The following is a 20169-nucleotide window of genomic DNA, read 5'->3' as shown; positions in this document are numbered from 1 at the left end:
GGCCAACAAACCCACCCCTCTGCCGAGTCGCTCTGGTTGCAGCGGCGAGCAGTGCTCCAGCCCGGGTCTCCTTGAAGAGCACTTAGTCTTGTCTGGAGCATTGATTAAATAGGGCAGCGCCGGAGCTGGGCCGAGTGTTGAGCAGACCCCGCCACGCTCGATTTACGGGGTTAGCTAAGGACCCACGACGCGCAGAGTCTTCAAATGTCAAAGCCGCCTCTGCTCGAGGTGTGAGGGGGTTGCAGTGGGCTGGGAGGCGAGGGCACCCAGGGGACTTCCCCGGCCCTGCAGAGCTTAATGCTTCAGTGCTCGGAAGCGGAGCTTTCTGGCCTAAGCAATGATGGGATGCTCGGGAGGCAGCGGCTCTGCCAGATGTGGCTGTCGGCAGAAACCTAGTTGGAGAGAGCATGTGGTTGGAGGGAGTGGAAGAGATGATAACGCATTGCTTTTGACAGAAACACAATGTACAGCTGAAAGCTCCGAGGAACACCTCCGGGCAGAGCTAGGGGTGCTCATGGCCCCTTCCCCACACTCACCCAAAACAATACATGTTTGTTAAAGGGTGTCTCTGTGACAAAGCCTCTCCTTGGAGCCATCACCACGGAGCGGTTGCAAGGTCTCCCAACTGCTCATCCTCTGACCTTGCCTCGCTCCTGTCTTTCCTGTCCTGTTTGCATCATTTCCAGCTTGGTGGGAAAGAGAAAACCTCTAGTCTTAAACAGAGAGATTGAGACATTCGGAAAATGCCTCTAAAGATGGGCCGTACGGTGCAGGCACGGTGCGTCGTGTGCGGGGGGCTGGCATTGCCCTGGCTGCTTTGCGGGTGGTCAGAGCCATGGAGCGTGCTGGATCCCATGGGAGTTGTGTGGAGGGAGGAAAGTCTAATATCGAGCCCTGGGAGACTGAGGTGACCAAAAAGAAGCCAGGAAGGCTCCTGCTGAACCCAGCAGCAGCACTTCCTTCGCAGGGGAGAAGTGTAGGTTTAGATAGATGTGGAGCATCCCTTCACCCTGGCATTGCCTCCTTCGCAGGGGAGAAGTGTAGGTTTAGATAGATGTGGAGCATCCCTTCACCCTGGCATTGCCCCCAGAGCCTTGCGCCAGCAGCTGGAGACCCGCTTTCCTTTCAGACCCCTAGAACATCTCAGCCTACATCTGTAGAGAAGGGAACATGGGCAGCAATGCTTTAACTGTGTACCCTGCACTGACATCCTGTGATCGGGTACCTGCTTCATGCCTGCCGTTAACGGTGATTGCATGGGCAGCACCACTAAAATTATAGGTCCATTAATTAATTTCTAAATGGTGGTGGAATTCCCCAGGGAGCGCATACAGTATGAGGACTCTATTAATTCATCTTGATTAACATTATCACAATGAATACCAAATGAATTCATAATGATCAGCCAATTATTTAAAAGTGTGACAGATGGGATCTCTGTGACTCTAGAAGTGCACTCAGGCAGTGCTGGCTGGTCTTCTGGTGCTGGCATTGCATGAGGAGAGCTTCAGAGAAGAGCAGGACGTTGGTGCATCGACAGTCAGTAGATGTTTGGGGTATAATCCCCATGTAGGGGAAGCTGGAGCAGCTCCCACGGTCCCCAAATAAAGCACTCTTGTGTTATAAACCTAAAAATTCACAGTGTCTCCTGGCAGATTTGGAGATGTCCTAGTGTTATCCTAGACCTGAAAGTGAGAAGTTGGATCTTGCTAAGCTTTGGCTTTGAGCAGCTCTCAGGTTTCACGTGTGATATCCACCTGATTTGTCAACGAAATGTCTCCTTCTCATTGCATCCCTCCCCGCTCACTGCTGCTGCCCATCCACCTTGCCAGGCAGGAGCCATGTCCTTGTCCTTACACCTGTCCCACTGCCTCCACACCACCTCTGTTTTGGGGAACAGTTTTGGGCTAAACCCTGCACTGCTCATTCCTTTTGCCTAAATACTCACTTACAACATAGCTGGCTTTTTATCCTCTAGTGTAAACTGTTGCGTCTTTTAAGTAAGAAAGCGATGGTAATGGGCCTCATTTCCCTAAAAATACCTTCCTCTGGAGACCTAATTTATAGCTACATAAAGGCATAGCAGATTCCTGCTGGGGAAGTATCTCTCCTGTAGCCCAAAGGTATTTGTATGTTGTGGAAATACAGTAAAACCGTCTGAACTAAGTACTATAGCTCTGGTGAGAGAATAAGGCATCCCGCGTGGTGGTGAGCGGTGCTGCGACCTGCAGAGTGGTGCTGGGAAGAAGAGGGGTGAGGGCCACGTTCATACCCAAAAACCTGTGCCAGAAGGGTGAAAGGAGTTGGCTTCAAGGAGTAAAGGCACCAGGAGCTCTTGGGCAGCTGATGGAGCTCTGGAAGTGTTTGGTCCCGACACCTGGGGAATCTCCAGGTGAACATGCCAAGAGCAGACCCGGAGGGAGGGGGCCTGGGCAGACGGGGCAGTGTGCCCACGGGGAGGGGGGCAGGGGGTGGCCACGGTGTACTGCTGGAAGGACACGGGATTGCTTCAGGGCTACGAGACTTCGCTTTGGCATCAGGTCTTGGGGATCTTGGCTTGAACGGGTGAAAGCCTGCAGAAGCGGAGGATTCCTTCTAGTGTGTGCATCTCTTCTTGCTGCTCCCTGTTAAAAACACTTAAAGATCCTGATGCCATGTCCATGGTGAATGAGCCATATGGACTCTGAGGTATTGCAGCTATAATAAATAAACAACTGGGAGCGTTTTTTCCCTATGAATTACTGCCAGCTGTGTGAGGCTTTGGTTTTTGTATTCTGTCTCCCACTAAATACCGGATAGTCAACAAAATTAAGATTACCATCAGGGATCTTGACTAACGCGGGGATTATTATTGTGGGGGTGGCTGTTTGCATCGAGAAGGATAATTCTCTCTGCTTGATCTGTTACTCATTAGGGTCTAAGGTGTCTGTGTATCAGCAGCCTTATATTTTAAAGGGAAAAGGTGGAAGCTGCCTTTGAGTTAGAGAGGCAGAGGTCTTGTGAAGAGGTGGGAGTAAACACTGAGGGTCTTGGGATACAGGCGTCTTGTATGGGAAGTCGTTAGCTGGGGTTAACTTCAGAGGTGAAGGGGGTCATCAGAGACTACAAGCTCCAAGGCCTCGCATTGCAGTTTATCAGTATCTCCTGTGACGAGGCCCCGGCCCCACCATTGCTGGCAACGCCGCCGGATCGCACAGCAAGCAGGAAATACCAGCGAGGAGCCCTTTCTCATGCTCCCGCCGGCCGCCCTTGGACGGCTCACAGGGAGCAGACGTTGGGAACCAGCGCAGCCTGGCCCCGCTCCGTCTCCCGCCTCTCCTTCCCCCAGCGCTGCCTCCGGACATGAGCGGCTCCTTGCGTGAGCCAGACTGTCTCCGCTGGACCTGCTGGGATGCTCAGTTTATCGACAGGGCTACCACTTGCCGAGCTGCAGCCTGCAGCCCGAGCGTGCCGCGGAGCACTGATGGTGGCGTTTGGTGCCAACCAGGTGAAATGGATGTTGATGCATCTCCACCGGGAAACTCGTAGCCCATCTGGAGACCAGAAGGCTGTCCTCCCCCAGCGACTGCGGCTCAGGCTGCGTGAGTGACCCCCAAGATCGTTCCTAAATCCAGGCACAGATACCCTAACAGCGGTGGCTTGGGTATGGTGCAGCTGCAGCTTGCCTCCGTCCGCTGCAGTGACGCGATCCAGAGTCGTGCTCTGAGGATCCAGGGCATCTCCTGTCCGGTCACATGCCTGATCTCTGACTCCAAGACTTCATTAAACTTCACAGTTTAATGAGATTGTTCTTCCTCTTCCCCTGTCTTTGTGGGTTGGTTTTTCCCCTCTCCCTTGCACTGCCGTTGAGGTGAGGGATTTAACCTGGGGGCAAGGTGACTTGCAGCGTTGCAGGGACCGACTCTAGTCTGCAGCTCGGAGACCTCCACGTGTCTCCAGGGAGCTGCTCAGCTAAGCCACTTAGTCCAGAGGGACCGAAGTTCCCTTGTGTTTTAACCTGGAGTGACTTGGAGCTCAGCTCCTGCACTGACACAGCAGTGGTCATGCCTGATCCCCCCTGCCATGGCTGTGCAGCCCCCCTGCACCCCCCAGAGCCATCCTGGCTCCCGGAGCATCTCTCAGGACCAAGAGGAGTCTGGAGAGAAAGAGCAGGAATTCAGGTCTCCAAACTGGCTGTCCAAGTGAATGTAAAAGCAGGCAAGTGTCCGTACCCCAGTGTAGGGTCAGAGTTCAAGAGCACAGTTATTTTTAGTAGTAATTTTGGAATGGAAAATGTCTTTCAGCTTAATGAGCTTGTTTCATATATCCTTTTAAAGTGCTGCTCTTTAAACCAGCTGGTTAGATGATGGTGGGTTTGTTTTTTGTTTTTAAGGATACTCTTAGCTTGAGAAAAAGGGTTTGGTTTATGATTTTCTCTCATTGCTTTAGCAATGTTGCTGTTTGCTTATACTTCGCAGTCTCCGGCTTCTGAGAGTAAAGTGAGCTAGTAATTTTTGCTGTTGTTTTCCAGAGCCGTTCCCCATGTGGATTGGCGTGCAAAGGTTTCAGTCCACTTTTTAACACTCCAGTTCACTGAAGTTACATTTTTTAAACATCACGGTAGTATTTTGCCTATCTTAACAAAATGCAGTATTCAGATGAAAATGATGGATAAAACCCCACCATTTCTTTCTTGTATCTCAGCTTTTGAGGTTGTTTGCAGTAGTAGAAAGCTGCGACTTTGAAAAAAAAGGAGGCAAATGAAAGCAAAGCAGAAGCAGCACTGTCTGAATTAGTTTCCTTAGCTATCGTGGTGTTCTCTATATAAACAGGTACCTCAGGCATAAGCACTTCAAGATGCTGATGATACACAGCAAAGTTTTAGCTTCGTAAAAAGGCAGCAGAGCCTAATAAATTCCACCGCTAGTGAAACGGAAATCCCCAATAACCCTCCTTCCAGCACTTCGTAAATAAAGCAGCCACCCAGTTGTAGGCTCAGAGAAGACTGAACGGGTTTGGGTCTTGGAGGCCACCAGAGCCTCTGGGCTCTCCAGGAGGAGGGTGGTGTGCCCTGGTGACACATCCAGGTTGGGGCGGTCTGGAAAGCATCATCATCCCTGTTTGCTTTGCGGATCCCTGCCTCTGCTGGGCAGTGGCAAGGAGCAAAAGGGATGAAGGCAGGAGAGGATCAGAGCATGCTAAGAAGAACAGGAGAGCCAAGGCCAAAAAGCACATCTTCTGTTCGCCCACGGCTTTCGCACTGCCCGAGAACCGGGCTGAGCATCGGCACCTGTCCCTGCGGTGCCGGGCTGCCCGTGCCCTGGGACTCCAGACACTGGGTCTGTCCCCCAGAGAAAACCCCATTCAGTCCATTTTTGGTGGGAGCGAATTATCCTTCCTCGTCCTCCCCCGTAAAAGGAAACAAACCCCAGCCAGTCATCCACACTATTGTTCCTGGAAGGATGGATTTTCATCTCAGAAACAAGTGCTTATCTGTATTAACGCTGGGTGAGCGGTAATTAGGAGCCGCCGTAGCCTCCACATCTCTCCCAGCAAACAAACAAGCCGGCGATGCTCCTACCCATGCGGGCTCTCAGAAACGCCTCTGCCTCGATGGAAAATCCTGTCCCCTTTGTGCCTCTTCCTCCCCTCGTTAACATTCCTCCGGAACAAAAGCGCGGTGCCGGCTGAGCGTGGCAGTGCCCGTGGCGGTGCCCGTGCCACGGCGTGGGGGACCCGGCGGCGAGCACCCGCGTTGCATCTCTGACCAGGCTTTAGAAACAGAGCATGCACTTGACATCTTTCCTTTTCTTAAATCTAATTAGTCCGCACATCACAGCATCACGTTTCTCTCTGCGAGCCCAAGGCTTAAAAAGGAAAGAACTTTTGCCGGAGCATTGTGATTCCGGGGTGTTCGTACAGCTCAGAGAACAGGGACTCGGTGACGTTCATCACGTGGCTTGTGATGAAGTGGCAGGAGTTAGGGATGCCGCGGTGGTTTCTCAGCAGTGTCCTCCAAGCCCTCCCTGGAGCCTCAGCGAGCAGATTGTTCTTCTCCAGCAGCTGGAAAGTCCATTACTCAGCCGGAGCCACCGCACTGGTTTGATTTGGGCACCTGAGCTAGGTTGGTTGCTCGCTTTGCAGTGGACTCAAACCTGCTTGTTCCTCCATCAGATGCTGCACCACGAGCAAAGGCGAGGCGTCCAGCGTTGATGTGCACACCGGCAGAGGATGGATGGTGGCATTTTTGCACATCAGCCCTTGGACCCGGGCAGCTGAGGCTCACCTGCAATCCACAGGACAAGACATTTTGGTTCTTAGAGAGAGGTCACCAAGAAGTGGTCTTGACACATGGGGCTCCGTGTCTTGCTGTCCCATGGCCTGGGGAAGTGCAGATGGGTTGGAGAAGCTCAAGATGAAAAATGACAGCAACTGGCCTTAGGCAAGTACAGGCCAAATCAAGCAGAATAACACGAGAGCCTCTTCATCAGGTGCCATGGAAAACACAGGCTTCTGTCCTTGGCTCGGCTGAGACATAGCTGGAGGAGGTGGGGCTGCCGCTCAGAGCTCTTTGACTACAAAATCTTTTTTTCTCCTCAAGTGGATTGCAAGGTTTAAATGCTTCCCTTGTGTTAAGAAAACCAGACTAGAAAACTTCTCAACCCTACGAGTCTCCTTGAAGAAAAATAAAAGCATTGGCACGACCATCAACGCAGAGAGCATGGGAAAGCTCATCTCTGAAAACACGGCGTGGCAGGCAGGGCTGGTGCAATGACAGCTTGGGGTTGCTTTGCTTCGCAGGAGAGCGTTTTCTGGGTTGGAGCAAGCAATATGCCTGGCTCGCCTCCTGCATTTAAGATGAATAGACCCACACTATTCAGCAAATGCTGTGCCACCCTCGTGACCAGAAAAATCAGCATCACTGGGGACAGCACGGTCCTAATAGTGGATTTCATGTAACACCGGCAGCCAGAGCGGTGAGGTGGAAGGACAAGGACATGGGCTCCTCTCGATGGCTTCCATCCGAGACAAGCCCCATAGTTTGTCCAGACGAGCCCATCTGCCGAGGCAGTAATTGGGTGCGATGGGAGACGGCAGGGCCATGCTGTTCTTGCTGATCCCTTGCCAGCTCTTCCCTCCTCCTGGCGAGCGGCAGCTCAGCCCGCAGCAGCGGGGATGTGTCCTCCAGCCCTTCGCCTCCTTATCACCATCTTATTGCAGTAAGAGCAAGAGAGCCCAACTGAGGTTTGGAAAGGTCCTTGTAGGTCACGCAGTCAAGTGCCTTGTTATCACAGGCACTCTCTGGTTAAATCCTCTTCCCAAGGTCCACTTGAACAGAAGCTGGAAGTCTCCTTACCCACCCAGCTGAGCACGATGCAGAGGGGGACATTGATGATGAGCTAGAGAAGGGAGCTAGCGGCAGAACCAGCTCCCCTGAAGTGCCACGCTGTGTCCCATCCTTGCTAATCCTGAGAAGCATCAAGCATGAGACAGGAGGGAGAAGCATCTTGTGGCCTCTCTAGAGTTGAGAATATTTATTTTTTCTTAAATAAACATTGATTGTGCCACAAGGGAGAATTTGGGTGGAGGAGCCGGTCGCAGAACCTCTCTGGTTTTTTGGTTTTAGCCTGTGAGTTTGCAACTTATATCAAACAAAGAGAAAAACCCAGCAGAAGCAACGAGAACCAAATATAATGATCATTGTTCCTAAATTTACTGTGTTACAGGGATGGAGCACCATCCATCCCGGCCCACAAGACTTCTGGGAAGCCGAGAAGAACAAGGTATTCCCATTTCAATATAACCAGACAAGCTGCCATGCAGCTACCACATTTGTATTTTTCTTTTTAAAAAGATAAATAAAAAACAAAGCCACAAAGAAACCCAGTTCCCAGACAAAATCAATTCCAAAAATGTGTTTCTGTCATCTCCACCGTGGTTTATTTGACTAATCCCCAGTGGGAGTGGACTCCAGAAAGAAGGTCCTAGGTCTTTATGGTGAGGGGTCTCCTTACTGCTGAAGATATTCCTTCGCACAAACACCCCATATTGCATGATTTAAAAAAAAAAAATAATAAAAAAAGCTAATTTGCTTGAACACTTGCTCCTTCTTTCCTTCCCCCTACCCCACCTGCTATTTCTTCCTACATCTCAAGAAGCACAGCCGCCATTCTTTTCTGAAGCAGCGATGTGTCCCTCAGCATCTCTACTAAGAAGGTGCACCAGCTTGTCATGTCCTCGGCAGGTCTGGGGAAATACTGACTGCAGTAAATTGCAGACATCTACCACTGGGCTTATGCCAGTGGAGATCAGAGACATGGAGGGCTCTGCTAAGAAGCTCTTAGACACTTTTGCCTGCTCATTGCACCTTGGATGTCCTCTCAGCTCTGCTGAGCTTCTGAAGGACAGGCTGCGAGGATGGCTGCATCTGCAGGGAAGTCCAAGTCTTGGAACCCACGGAGTACAAGAGCCTTGAATGCCAACTGCAGACCCCTGCGCCTCTCAGGACAACGCGCTGGGCTTGCCGCCCCTGGAGCTGTATGGTGCTTCAGGGTGAGCCTGAAACTAGGAAAGCGGAGACACTAGGTCTTCAATGAATTCAACCTCTGGATCTTGAAGAGGGACTTTGGAAGTCTCACACCTGGGAGAACGACGTGACAGTAAGGTGACCGTCGGAGGGGAGTTCATGTGTGTATTGGCAACTGTACCCCAAGGCCAGGCACGGAGCTGTTGCAGGAACAAACCTGTTGCTCACGTGACGAATGAAACTGTTCCCACTTCATTCCTCGAGCTGCCTGTAGGTACAGAAAATAGCATCTACAACTGAGTCAACCTCTAGAGGAGTTGCTGCCTCACAGGCAGCCCCGAAAGCTACATCCAACAGCCCGGGCTGAGCAGGCGTCCTGCGTCGCTTCCAAGTGAGGAACAGGTCAGGTTCATAAACACCTGGTCGTGCGGGTCCTGCGAGCAAGCAGCAACTGAACGTCACGTAGTACAGTCACCTCATCCTGCAGATGCACACCTCGGCGAAGACACGGAGCGGCTTCTTAGGGGGAAGGGAGGATAATGGCATTCCCAGCTCAGCGCTGGGAAACAGTCACTGCTTTCCTGCAGCCCAGAGAGCCAGGGACAGGGGATGGATGGAGGTCATCCAAGCTGCGGGGGGGGCTCGCGATGTGATGCCAGCTTGGACTGGCTTTGGAGGGGGCTGCCTGGTCTTGGAAACACGGGGGTAGCAAAGGAGGTAATGCTTCCCCTGGCCAGGGCTGGGTTGATCCTTGGACCTGACATACTTGGTGAGAATACGCCATCTGCTCTGCCTGGTGTGTCATTGCTGCGGCAGCCAGCTGGGCAGGGCGAGGGTCAGGGGTTTTGCGTGGGGCTGAGCAGGCTGGGATGAGTCAGTTTTCCGCTGACCAGCTCTGCAGCGTGTGGCAGCACCAAATTTCTGGTGTGGCAGCTCAAAGCACAGATCAACAGAAATGACTGCTTATATGTATAATCTCTTTCCATCTGTCTCTTCCATCTATTGTTATATCGGCTAGATTCAGCCTAATCACCAGGAAATGCTGTCACTGATGACCTGTAAGATTCACTCTCCTATAACCCTTCAAGTGTGTCTGATTCTTCACCCCCAAGAATGCAACTTGGTTTTGATGAGGTTGAGATTTGCAGATTTAAGGCTTTAAGTAGCCACCGTCTCCCCAGACCTCTGCAATGCTTCCCCACAAATCCCAGTCTCCAGCTAAGTCACTGGCGGCTGAGCAAGAGGTTGTGTTATTTGGAGTAGCACCCCTTCCCGCTGGAGTGGCCCCAGGGTGGAAGGGGTTGATCTCAGAGCAAGGAACCACACTTTGCACCTTTATCTTGAGACCTGCTGCGTCTGTGCATCAGGTCTTTGGCATTTAAGTAATTTTATAAAATCTCGTTTGTTGACGGTTTGCCTTTCTCTTAGGCTTTTCTGTTATTTAGTAGGTGTTTTATCTCTTCTAACGTGCCCAAAGGAGTTTTGATGCATCTGTGCTGTTCAAGAAGGGTTGGCAATAAGCAAAAATTTCTAGCCTTTTGATGATTGAGAAAGCAGGAGTAGAGGTGGGGGGAGAAATTTAAGCAGGATTTTATGTTGGCCTGAAAAAGTGAAGAGAAGAATCTGTGCTAGGCAAGAGCCAGGTGGACAAAAGCCATGACACAAATCTGAGCTCTGACAGCAGCAGCTTACCTGGCTCTGGCAGACCAAGCAGAAAACATTGCGTGGGCCTTGGGAGCCTCTGCAGCCCATAAACTTGAGAGCAGTTTGCAAAAAATAATCTCTTGCTTTTTGCATAACAGCTTTCACATGGAAGGAGCCTGAACACTGTTGACATGCAGCAAACAGCAACACTGCACCGGCGGCTGCTGCAGGAGGGGAGGGCGAGCAGTGGAAATCAGCCCCAGGCCTTCGCGTGCTGGGGTGGAGCTGGGTTAATGGGAATCAACGTCCATATAGGACTCTTTTGGCATGTGTCTTAATTTCCTGTTTTTTAAGAAATAAGTTTTATATTCTAGATTTTATTTTTGCACTTGGCGTAGAGCTGGTCCCACTGATCGCCTAAGAAGCCTTATTGTGTTACAGGCAGCTCTGATTTCCCTAGAACAATACCCATGCCCCTGCTGCTGTCTCTTAACATCACATAACCAGCTTCAAATTCAGCAGAGAAGTAAAGTGTTAGGATAATTGTCAATAAATAGCAGGCCTTTTTACATTACTGAATGCCTCATTCAGTCCTTGGCAAAAAGCTGAATAAGTTATGGGAATTTTTCTCATGACTAGTGGTGGAAACTCCTGTTGCTCGGGCTGTTCTGGACTGGACTGGGCTAAAACGTGCTGTGGGAAACAATGGTGTGTGGAAAAGTGTGTGATTTAGGATATGTAACAGGATGACTGAGAAAGAGATACTTACTGATGTAACTGCATAATGCTGCTTTCCAGGTTTAGGGAAAGCATGTGTCCTGGTTTCAAAGGGAGATCATTAATAATAATGTTATTAGCATCTAATAAGTGTTTTTCATCTAAGTACTGCTCAGACATTAAGTCATCAGCATGTGACATGCTTCTGGCTAGATTATTCCTACCACACAGGATTTGGGACAGGTCTCTCCTGTCTAGAAATTGCCCAGAGACAAAGACAGGATGGTGGTTTGCATAGAGCGCCTGCCGGCAGATCCCAGCTCCTGTCCCACGGCAGCACCGTGCTGCTGCGGAGCCCGGCGGCAGCCATCACTGCTGGACTGGGGAACTAGATGCGTGGCATGACCGTGATGGAAAATCAGCACTAACAGGCTCAGAAGATGGTTGAACTCCGGACTTATGCTTTAAACTCACTGATTCTCTTTTCTTTAGGATTCCCTTACGCTATTGCTTCACCTATCCATTTCCCTCTCCCGCGGTGACTCACCATGTTGCTTCCTCTGCTTTTCATCATTTGTCTTTAACTTTTTTGTTTCCGGGCTTCTCCCTCTGTGGAAAGGGGAGTTTCCCAGCAGAGGCCAGGTCTGAGCAGGAGCCTCCCTCACCGTGCTCCCAGAGGAGCACACACGGAGCAGCTCTCCCAGGCCAGGGCTGCTCAGTGGCTTCCCCAGACCTCACCCGCCTTGGACTATCGAAGCCCAAGACCCACAGACCACACTGGTGGAAGGGTCAGGTGGGAGAACAAGACATCAGACGTCTCTGTGGTCATAGAGGTCTGAGGATGCTTTAGGTTTTCATGGCTAAGTAACGCCTGTAGCTCCGTGGAGCTTTGGGGTCGGGGTCCCAGCTCAGCCGGTGACACCATGGCCAGGAGCCCTAGACTGACACTGTCCCTTCTCCATCCTCTTCCAGCCGTCCAGGAGGAGAGACAGCGGGGGAAGGACCGCAATGAGAATGAGGTGGAGTCAACAAGTAGCGCTAACGAGGACATGCCCGTGGAAAAGATCTTGGAAGCTGAACTCGCAGTGGAGCCAAAGACAGAGACGTACATTGAAGCAAATATGGGCTTGACGCCGAGCTCGGTAAGACACCTCTCCCCTTGGCCCCATCCCGGGGACACGGGGCAGGAGGGATGGTTTCTGGGGCCTCAGGATTGACCTACAAATACAGCAGTGGGCCTAGGTCAGAGCGGAGGTATCTTATGGGAAAAGAAAGAAGTAGAGCTCAGAAATGCGACTTCTTAGCTCTGCTGTAGATGCCGTGTTTGAGCTTAGAGGAGAGCATGAGGAAAGCAAACCCCTCCACCCCTGTGCAGCCACCAGCACTGGTACTGGTCTGTCTCACTGCCAGAGTGAAAGAACAGATACTGTAAGGCATAATTGGAAGGGGTCACAGAGAAGGTTTTATTTTAGTTAACAGTCCTCGGTGCTAAAAGGCAGGAACACACTCCATGCTGTGAAGAGCTCAGAGTCCAATCAAGCCAATAAACAGAGCTGTGCGGCTGAAGTGCAAAGAGATAAGGGTTGTAAAATTGGGGTGTGACTTTTCAGATGCAGAATTGTACAGCTGCTTGGCTCTAGGAAGAAAAAATCCTGGAGAAGGTTGCTTTCAAGTTGCTTTCCAAAGCTTGCATTATAACTGGACCTGCTCAAAGCAACCAGGCTCTAACCGGACCTTGTGTAAACAAGAGATAGCTGACAGGGAAAGAGGAAAAGAGTGAGAAACTGTGATGAGGGAAGCTGTCTTGGTCCCCTTCCTAAGAGATTCCCTTATCAGCAGGTTATAGCCTTGCTTAGAGAAAGCCTCCCTGCAAAGCAGCTGCCTCCAAATGTGAGAGCCAACCTATCCTTTGAAATTCTGTTGCTAGCATAGACCCTGTGCAAAGCCCTCATAAAGAGCCCTGTTGCAGAGAAGGTACTTGCTGCCCAGTCTAGACAGCCTTTAGGATGCAGTTCCCATTCCTCAGTAGCCCCTCTTCCTGTGAAAGTAATGGGAATAGAGGAATGCCTCTAAAAGGCAGGACTGCAATTGAGGCAACTAATATAGCAGTAGGGTCAGGAGCAGGGCTAATTACTCCCACCCCTGGGTATACTGGGAGAGCCCTGGGATACTGAGGGACTGGGAAGTCTCAAAGCAAAGAGATGGAGGGGGAGAGGAAAAAAATATATTGCCATGCACCATTGTGCCTGTGGTTTTGGGGCCAGGGTCAGCTGCAGATGTTTAATTTCTCATTTGCCTTAGGGCAATGCCTTCCGGCACGCACGCACCATCCCACGGCATGCTCTGTTAGCAGGAGGGGGTACTGCGGCTGCAAGGTGCCATCAGGGCTGCAGAGGGTATGAATTACCCCAATACCCTGCTGGCTATTGCCAGGCTTGCGGCTGGCGAGGGGAGAGGCTGGAGCAGGCTGCCTCTGGCTGCCTAGCAGTCTTCCAGGGGCACGCAGAGGTACGGCTGGGTCTCTGCGAGCATGTGGGCTGGCTGACCCGGGAGAGCAGGAACGTACGCTGAGATAGCCCTCCGCATTGCCCATTGCTCTGTCCTAGGTGTCTGTGAGGTGATGAAATGCAGGTATTTCTGGGAAGTAGGAGGAGTCTGTGGTATTTATTTTCTGCTACAATAGTACTTTATATCTTCTTCATATGAGGCTGGAGGATTGAGCAGGGAACACCTTACCTGGCAGGGCTTGACAAGAGATCTCAGAGTCAGGCTGCTCCTTGTACGAGTCTAAGTCTTGGCTGCCTCTATGGGATGCTCTTTTTGGCCTTCACCTACAAGGACGCTCTATGGATGGCTTGCTGGGTGAGGTTTTTCAGTGCATAGCTCCTCCTGCTAAGGACAGAGTCGATTCCTCAGTGAAACAGCCCAGAAGCAGATACAGGGCCATGGTGCTCCCCCGCATTTGAGAGCCCAGTTGCACCCTGCAGGCACCGATGCCCTCTGACCAGAGCAGCCATAGAGCTTGCAGGGGGCTTCTTTGGAGGAGGCAGCTCAGCTGCGGTTAGCGAGGGGCTCGGAGAGGCTCTGACGGCTATCTGGATTAAAAATACTTCAGGGGAGTTGTAGCCAGTGTTGTGCTGACTTGAAAACAAACCCCAGAGAGCGAGCTGAAATAAATGGCTTCGTCTGGCACTGTGTCTCCTCAGCTTCTTGTAGCAAATTGAAAGCTGGTTCCTGCATAATTCAACACGCTTTACTGTGAACAAGGATGTGTGTTGCATCTAAATAGAAGCAGGAGGCTTGTTGAAATGCCCTATTATTATCAAGCGGCTTCTGTCGATGAGGTGACATTTGTAGCAGGTTTAGCAGATGTATGAGATGTATGAGATCAGCAGCTCGCAGTGACGAGGCCACTGGATGAGGCAAGGGAAGGCGGAGGAGCTGCCCTCCTCCCAGCCCTCCCCAGAGAGCCCATGTGATGGAAAGACAGACAAATGCAGTCCCTAATAGACACGGGGTAAAGCACAAGCTGTTTCCTATTAGTCTGGTATGTTGGGTCCTTTTATTTTTGCACCCCTGCACCTTAGTCCATCTGCACTGAATGCTGCCGGTGAGCTGGAGAGCTCCAGCGCTTGCAAGGACGATTCCACCGGGCTGTGCCAGGCTGGGATGGAGGTGGCAGGGTGCTATAGGAGTTAACACCCTCCTCTCCCAGATGCTGTCATGTCTGTGACTGTCACCTTGTGCCATGGTGTCCTGGCTGCTCTGAGAGCAGGGATCCCAGCTCTGGTGGAGGGAGGTCCCTCTGCTTTGCCAGGCTGGCACTGGCACCGATATCTTCCACCTAGGGCAGCGTGGGACCCAACTGTGGGGCTTCGTACAGTCCTCGGAGCTGGTAAAAGGGGAGGGGAGGGGGGCGGCAGCCTGTGAGCTGTTCCAGTCGCCCTGGTATGTAAACACGTTGTTGCTGGTGAAGTGTGCTGCTCTGAGTACGTGACCAGGGAGGGGACCCATGGCTCTGTCCTGAGACCTTGATTGACCCCAGAGAGGATGGGATATGTTCATGATTGGAAGCCCACGATGAGGAAGAGGGAGTACAGCGGGGTGTGATCCTTGCGGGTGGCATGGGCAGGACGGGGAAGGATGCTGAGCCAGGCAGAAAGCAGCTAAGACAGAGGGATGTGCTGCTGCAAATCTGCTTCCCTGCCTTGGGTGGTAGGAAAGCGCCAGGACTAGTGTTTCAATGACCATCACTAAAACACTCACTTGAAGTAATTGCACCGGTGAGCCCCTGATAACAGCTCTTCAGCTGCTGCAAATAGCTGCTAATTGCAACGGTTGTCTGGCTTCTGACCTTGGCAAAGGGGATAAACCCTTTGGGAGGTTCCCACAAGCTGTAAATGAGCAGGGTTCCTCCGCACTGTGTGTCCCCAGGAAGCCCCCAGACCCTGTGTGATCCCTGTCCCTTGGGAGCTGGGACTGACTATGCCCCGTGTCCCCAGCAGCCGTGAAGCTGGGCTCCTGCAGTCTAAGCACCACCTCGTATGGGCTCCTGGCCACTGAAAGGCAAAGCCTGTAACTGAGAGGTGTTATCCCCGTTAGCTCTTAATTGGCCTTTGAGCAGCTGGTTTCAAGTCACCGTTTTCTGGAAGATGCCTCCAAGCTCCGGTTTTCCAGAAGGATCAGGTGCCTGCGTGTCCTTTCATTCTGTCACACTCCGGCACCGTGCCCTTGCTATTTACTGCAGGAGGGGATTTGCTTACCGTGCACAGGGAGGGTTTCTAGCACCGCTTTGCAGATCCCCTCCTGGAGACAGGCAGGGCCCTTTCGGCCTGCAGGGATGATACTTTTAGCTGCCTCTCAAGCTACAGTGATTAAGTTCTGCCAGGAAGCAGCGTGGTGGTTCCAGGAACTGCCATCTGAGGTGTAATTAAAGGCTGGGCCCCTCGCTGAGGCTTTCTACGAAGCACCGAAGGCTGGGTAAAACTTGTGCTGCCTGCAGAGCAGCGGTGATACAGTCCAGGCTGGGAGACCCGGAGCCCAGCTTGCTGCATCAGGGTGAGTCCTAGAGATGGTGACAACCCGCCCAGAAGCAACCCCTGATAAAATCTTTGGCAAAAACATCTAGCTTTCCTAAAATACCCCTTTCATGGGGCTGTACAGGCACTTGTCTCTTCATGGGACAGGTTCTGCTGGAGCACGGGGTCTCCCGTAATCGTGTCCTGCTCTGGGGCGTCCCGGGCTCCATCCCCATCCTGCCCCACGGGAGCCGGGACGCCTGGGTTCTCCACCTGGCTGCTCCAGCTTGCTGACCAAACTCAGATGACTTGAAGTTGGTGATGTTCCTATGCTAAGGCCATCCCTTCTCATGCTTCCTGCAAATGCCTCTGAATGCTGACGTTCCCCATGTTTCCAGTGAAACAACCCTGTAAAGCTCTTCCTCACACCCAGTTTAGGGTTTTCCTGCTGTCCAGAGGAAATCCCATCTTTTCTCTCTCTTCTGGGGAAGAGCCCCGTCCCTGCTCGTGTCTCTTTCCCCCAGGAAAAGCCCCCGCTCCCTCGGAGCGAGGCTCCCCTGCCCTTGCACCCCTCGGGGAGCTGCTGGAGATGGGCAGAGCAGTGAGGGGAAAACCCCTGTAACGATGCTCCCTGCTGCACTACTGAACACAAGCCCGTTCCCATCCATCTCTGCATGCAACAGGTGAAAATACTTTGAAGGCGGGTGCCCCTGAGCTTGCCAGATGCTGGTTATTTTAAGCCTGGAGAATGGGAGATGTTGGCTGCTGAGGTGTAGAGTTTGTGTTTGCTGCCAGGGGACAGCAGAGGGGACCGAGCAGGGGTCCAGGGCATGGCTCCGGGGGACAGAGGTGAGGTTCAGCAGCATGGTCCTCATCTGCCCAGCCTGGGAGAGGGGTTTGCCATAGAGCAGCCAGCTCATGGTGAGAAATGGACTCGTCTTGCTGAAATAGAGACTCTTGCTCAAGGGAGAGGTTATGCTGGCATTCATATCTGCTCTGCCTCCACCGCTCTGATCTCACACCCCTTTCCCCCTTTGATCCGGGGGTGAAGTAAACACTCCTCCTCCAATTTGGAAACTGCTTTTTTTTAAGGACATGGAAGAAAAATAATTGTACAATCAAAGCTGCTAGACATAAGCAGGGATTACAGTGGGATATGTGGAGGGGCTCATACATCCCTGCCCAGAGAGTTAAACCCTATATACACACTTGTACTAGCGAGGTCTGTCTATGCTGGGGTTAGACAGTCTCTTCCAGTTCCTAATCACAAGCCCACTTGAGCTGTTAGCAGTTCCTTTAAACAGGGATTTGGTGTGTTTAGGCTGACTGTCCTCCTCGAGAGCAGATGGTTCTTGTTACTGGATAATATTTCAAAGGAAAGGGTTTTTCTTTTTCTTCTGTAATGCCCCCTCTGGTGCTGGTTTGTGGAGCAGGGAACATGCGTGCTCCATGGGTGCAGAAGCCTGCCCATCCCTGGGCTGGACCTACTTTGGTTCATCAGCCAGCGTGATGGATACTGGGTCTCAACGCTCCTGGTTGCTGTTTTGGAGCTTGCTGAAAACTACTTAAAACCACACAGTGGAGAAGCCAAGTCACCTCCTTTCCCTGTGACTGATAACGTCCACTTCTGGGGGGATCCCAACTTCGGGGTCCTTCCCTGCAGCAGGGAGGCAGCAAGACCCTTCAGCTGCTCCTCCAGCCTCTCCTCTTCTCCTTGCTCTGCCTTCTCCCAGCTTTTCAATCTCCTTTTCTTGGCAGCCCAATGACCCGGTGACAAACATATGCCAGGCAGCAGACAAACAGCTCTTCACCCTGGTGGAGTGGGCCAAGAGGATCCCCCACTTCTCCGAGCTGCCCCTGGATGACCAGGTCATCTTGCTCAGAGCAGGTGAGTGGGAACCGTCTCCGCGCGGGCTCGGGCGCGGGGCTGGAGGAGTGCTACATCTCAACAGTGACAGGTCCCGGCAACTTGAAAGCCTTTAACTGATTCTGAGTAATAGCCTCTGATAATTCACTTGCTAAATGGGATTTAAAAAGCCCCAAGGGATGTGTTGCTGAATGTGATCCAAAATGTTGCACCAGCTGCCAATCAGCTGAAAAATGGCCCGCTTCATCTCCAATGAGCGAGGCGCTCAGAGATGTGCGCTGGGTGATTTAAACCAAGCTACGCGTTGCCTTCCTCCCGAGCTGAGACTTGAAAGACCAAGCGGGCTTGGGACTCCATGAAATGTCATCAAACTAAAATGTTTGATCATAATTAAAACCAGAAAGGGGAGAAAAATATATCAACCCCCTTCTCCCACCCACCAAGATGAAAATAACATTCTCTGGGCTTATTTTAAATTTCCTCGTGCGGCAGGGAGTCTGCAAGGACGGAGGCTTTGGGAGGTAAAAAGCAGTTAGCTGTAAAAAGGGTCTTCTCCCGTCGAGTAAATTCAAGCCTCTACTGCTGACAGTTACGCACAAAGACCGGGGAGGGCAAGAAATCAAGAGCAGAGCTCTATGAGGGTGCATTTTAGGCATGAAGCTCTTTGCATAGCTCCAGTCATCAGATAAGTGATTAAAAAGGCTTTGGCTTGACGCAGCGGAGAGTTTTGCTCCCTTAAACAAAGAGGAAGGCGAGTTGTCAGTGGGACAGATGAAGTGACTTCTAGCAAATGACAAACTCCATGTGAAGGGTGAGACTGGGAGAGGAAATGAGGAGACCTTGACGGCTGGCGGTGGCACCCAGCTCTCTGCTTGGCAATGAGAGGCACCCACCTTGGCCACTCGAAGTAGTCAAGGGAATTCAGAAGGGAATGATTGAGGAGTGTGGTGCAGAGCAGAGGGGCAGCCTCAGGGCAGGAGAGCTGGTGAGCTACCCGCACTGAACCAGTCTGGCAGCCAAACCCAAGTAAGCTGGGGACTCTGAAGTGCCTGGTAGTTTTAATAGTTCCTTCTCTTTCCCCAAGATGCACTTTTGTAGGGAATTGAAGAGGGGAAAACCCCACTGGGTGAGTGCTCCTCTCTCTGCACTTCTCTGGCCTCAAGTTAATGGCCTCTGTAGACAAGACACTGCTGATCCACCTTGATGGCAGCATTCCTGGCTTCTTACTCTAGAAAGTGTGTGCCTCAAAATAAATGCCCATGAAATTGGGCAGAAAAGTGCTTAAAGAACCAAGTACAAAGGATTCACATCAACACAAAAGGTAGGAACTGCCAGAACTCCTCTGGTCCAAGGTCTCTCCAGGTTGCTTCAGGAGAAGGTGTAAAGGCTCCAGAGCAGGAATATGATGGAATTGTTTTTTTCTCCTTCCCACCACACAAACCAGCTGTTATTCTGTTTAACAAAGCTGACTGTAGCCCAAATGCATGAATCTTAATACATTCAGCATTTTTTTATTGACTATCAACCAATCTAACTGCGTACCTTGGCCCTGCATACAAATAGCCAGTCCCTCCTGCAACCTCTCTGAAATCTTTGACCTCGATGGTTTCTGGGCGATTAAGTCTCACCGTTTACTGGTGTAGGTTTTCCACTCTTCTTATATTACTGAAAGGAGATTTCCATAGTCACATTTCATCTAGTGGTTACAGCAGTATTCTGGGAATGGAGTATTCGGGGGGTTTATTCTTGCGGCAGACTTGGCCAAGCCCCATGCCCTCCCTGGATGCCTCCTGCTAGCCCTTTGGTGAGGGTGCTCCTCTGACTCTTCCGTGGGTGTGAGTATTGCCAGAGCTGGCTCAGGGCCCTCTCTGGAAATACAAAAAGTGTATTTCTGAAGAGGGTCTCTAGAGCCTCTTGTGAGAGTGGATGAGCAAGGGAAGCATCTCAACAGAAATCTTTGAGAGCTTTCTGCAAATATCTCAGGGAAGAACTGGATTCAGACAAAAAGCTGTTTTTTTCTTTTGTGAAATGGAAACAGCCACAACAACAGTTCAAGGTTTTCCTTTTCTCTTTAGAAGACGACTAATGAAAGCTGAACTGGAGGTTTTTCTGACCTGATGTTCTCTCCTTTGTGCTGGTGGTTGTTATGACCAACTCCGAGCTTGCATCCTGGAGGGGCCGCTCCACAGGAAGGAGAGGGGGCTGCAGACCCCATCGCATCCCAGATTTCATGGTGGCTCTAACCCCATGGCCATGAGCCAGGCCGAGCACCCGGAGCGGCCCTGATGGGCTCCCTGCTCCAAGCACCTCTGTCGGGGCCTCAGATAACCTCCCCCAAGTCTTTTAACCAGTGGCTCTATCTATTATTGAGTGGGGAGAGCGGTCTGCTGAGAACAGCTGCCCATGAAATATTGAAG

At 51.5% G+C, this 20169-nt stretch overlaps 1 protein-coding gene across 4 annotated transcripts in view; it reads left to right on the top strand.

Moving 5' to 3' along the window:
* Nucleotides 1-20169, top strand: part of RXRA (retinoid X receptor alpha) — a 123280-nt gene that overhangs the window by 86963 nt on the left and 16148 nt on the right. For all 4 annotated transcript variants that reach the window (XM_064468935.1, XM_064468937.1, XM_064468934.1 and 1 more), the window contains 2 exons: nt 11840-12009; nt 17644-17773. In XM_064468935.1, coding sequence (XP_064325005.1) covers nt 11840-12009; nt 17644-17773 — 300 coding nt within the window. The remainder of the gene's footprint in view (nt 1-11839; nt 12010-17643; nt 17774-20169) is intronic.

The sequence above is a fragment of the Phalacrocorax carbo genome, chromosome 18 (assembly GCF_963921805.1).
Source record: "Phalacrocorax carbo chromosome 18, bPhaCar2.1, whole genome shotgun sequence".
NCBI classification, from domain to species: Eukaryota; Metazoa; Chordata; class Aves; order Suliformes; family Phalacrocoracidae; genus Phalacrocorax; species Phalacrocorax carbo.
The sequence above is the reverse complement of the archived record's forward strand: the minus strand, read 5'-3'. Positions and strand labels throughout refer to the sequence as shown.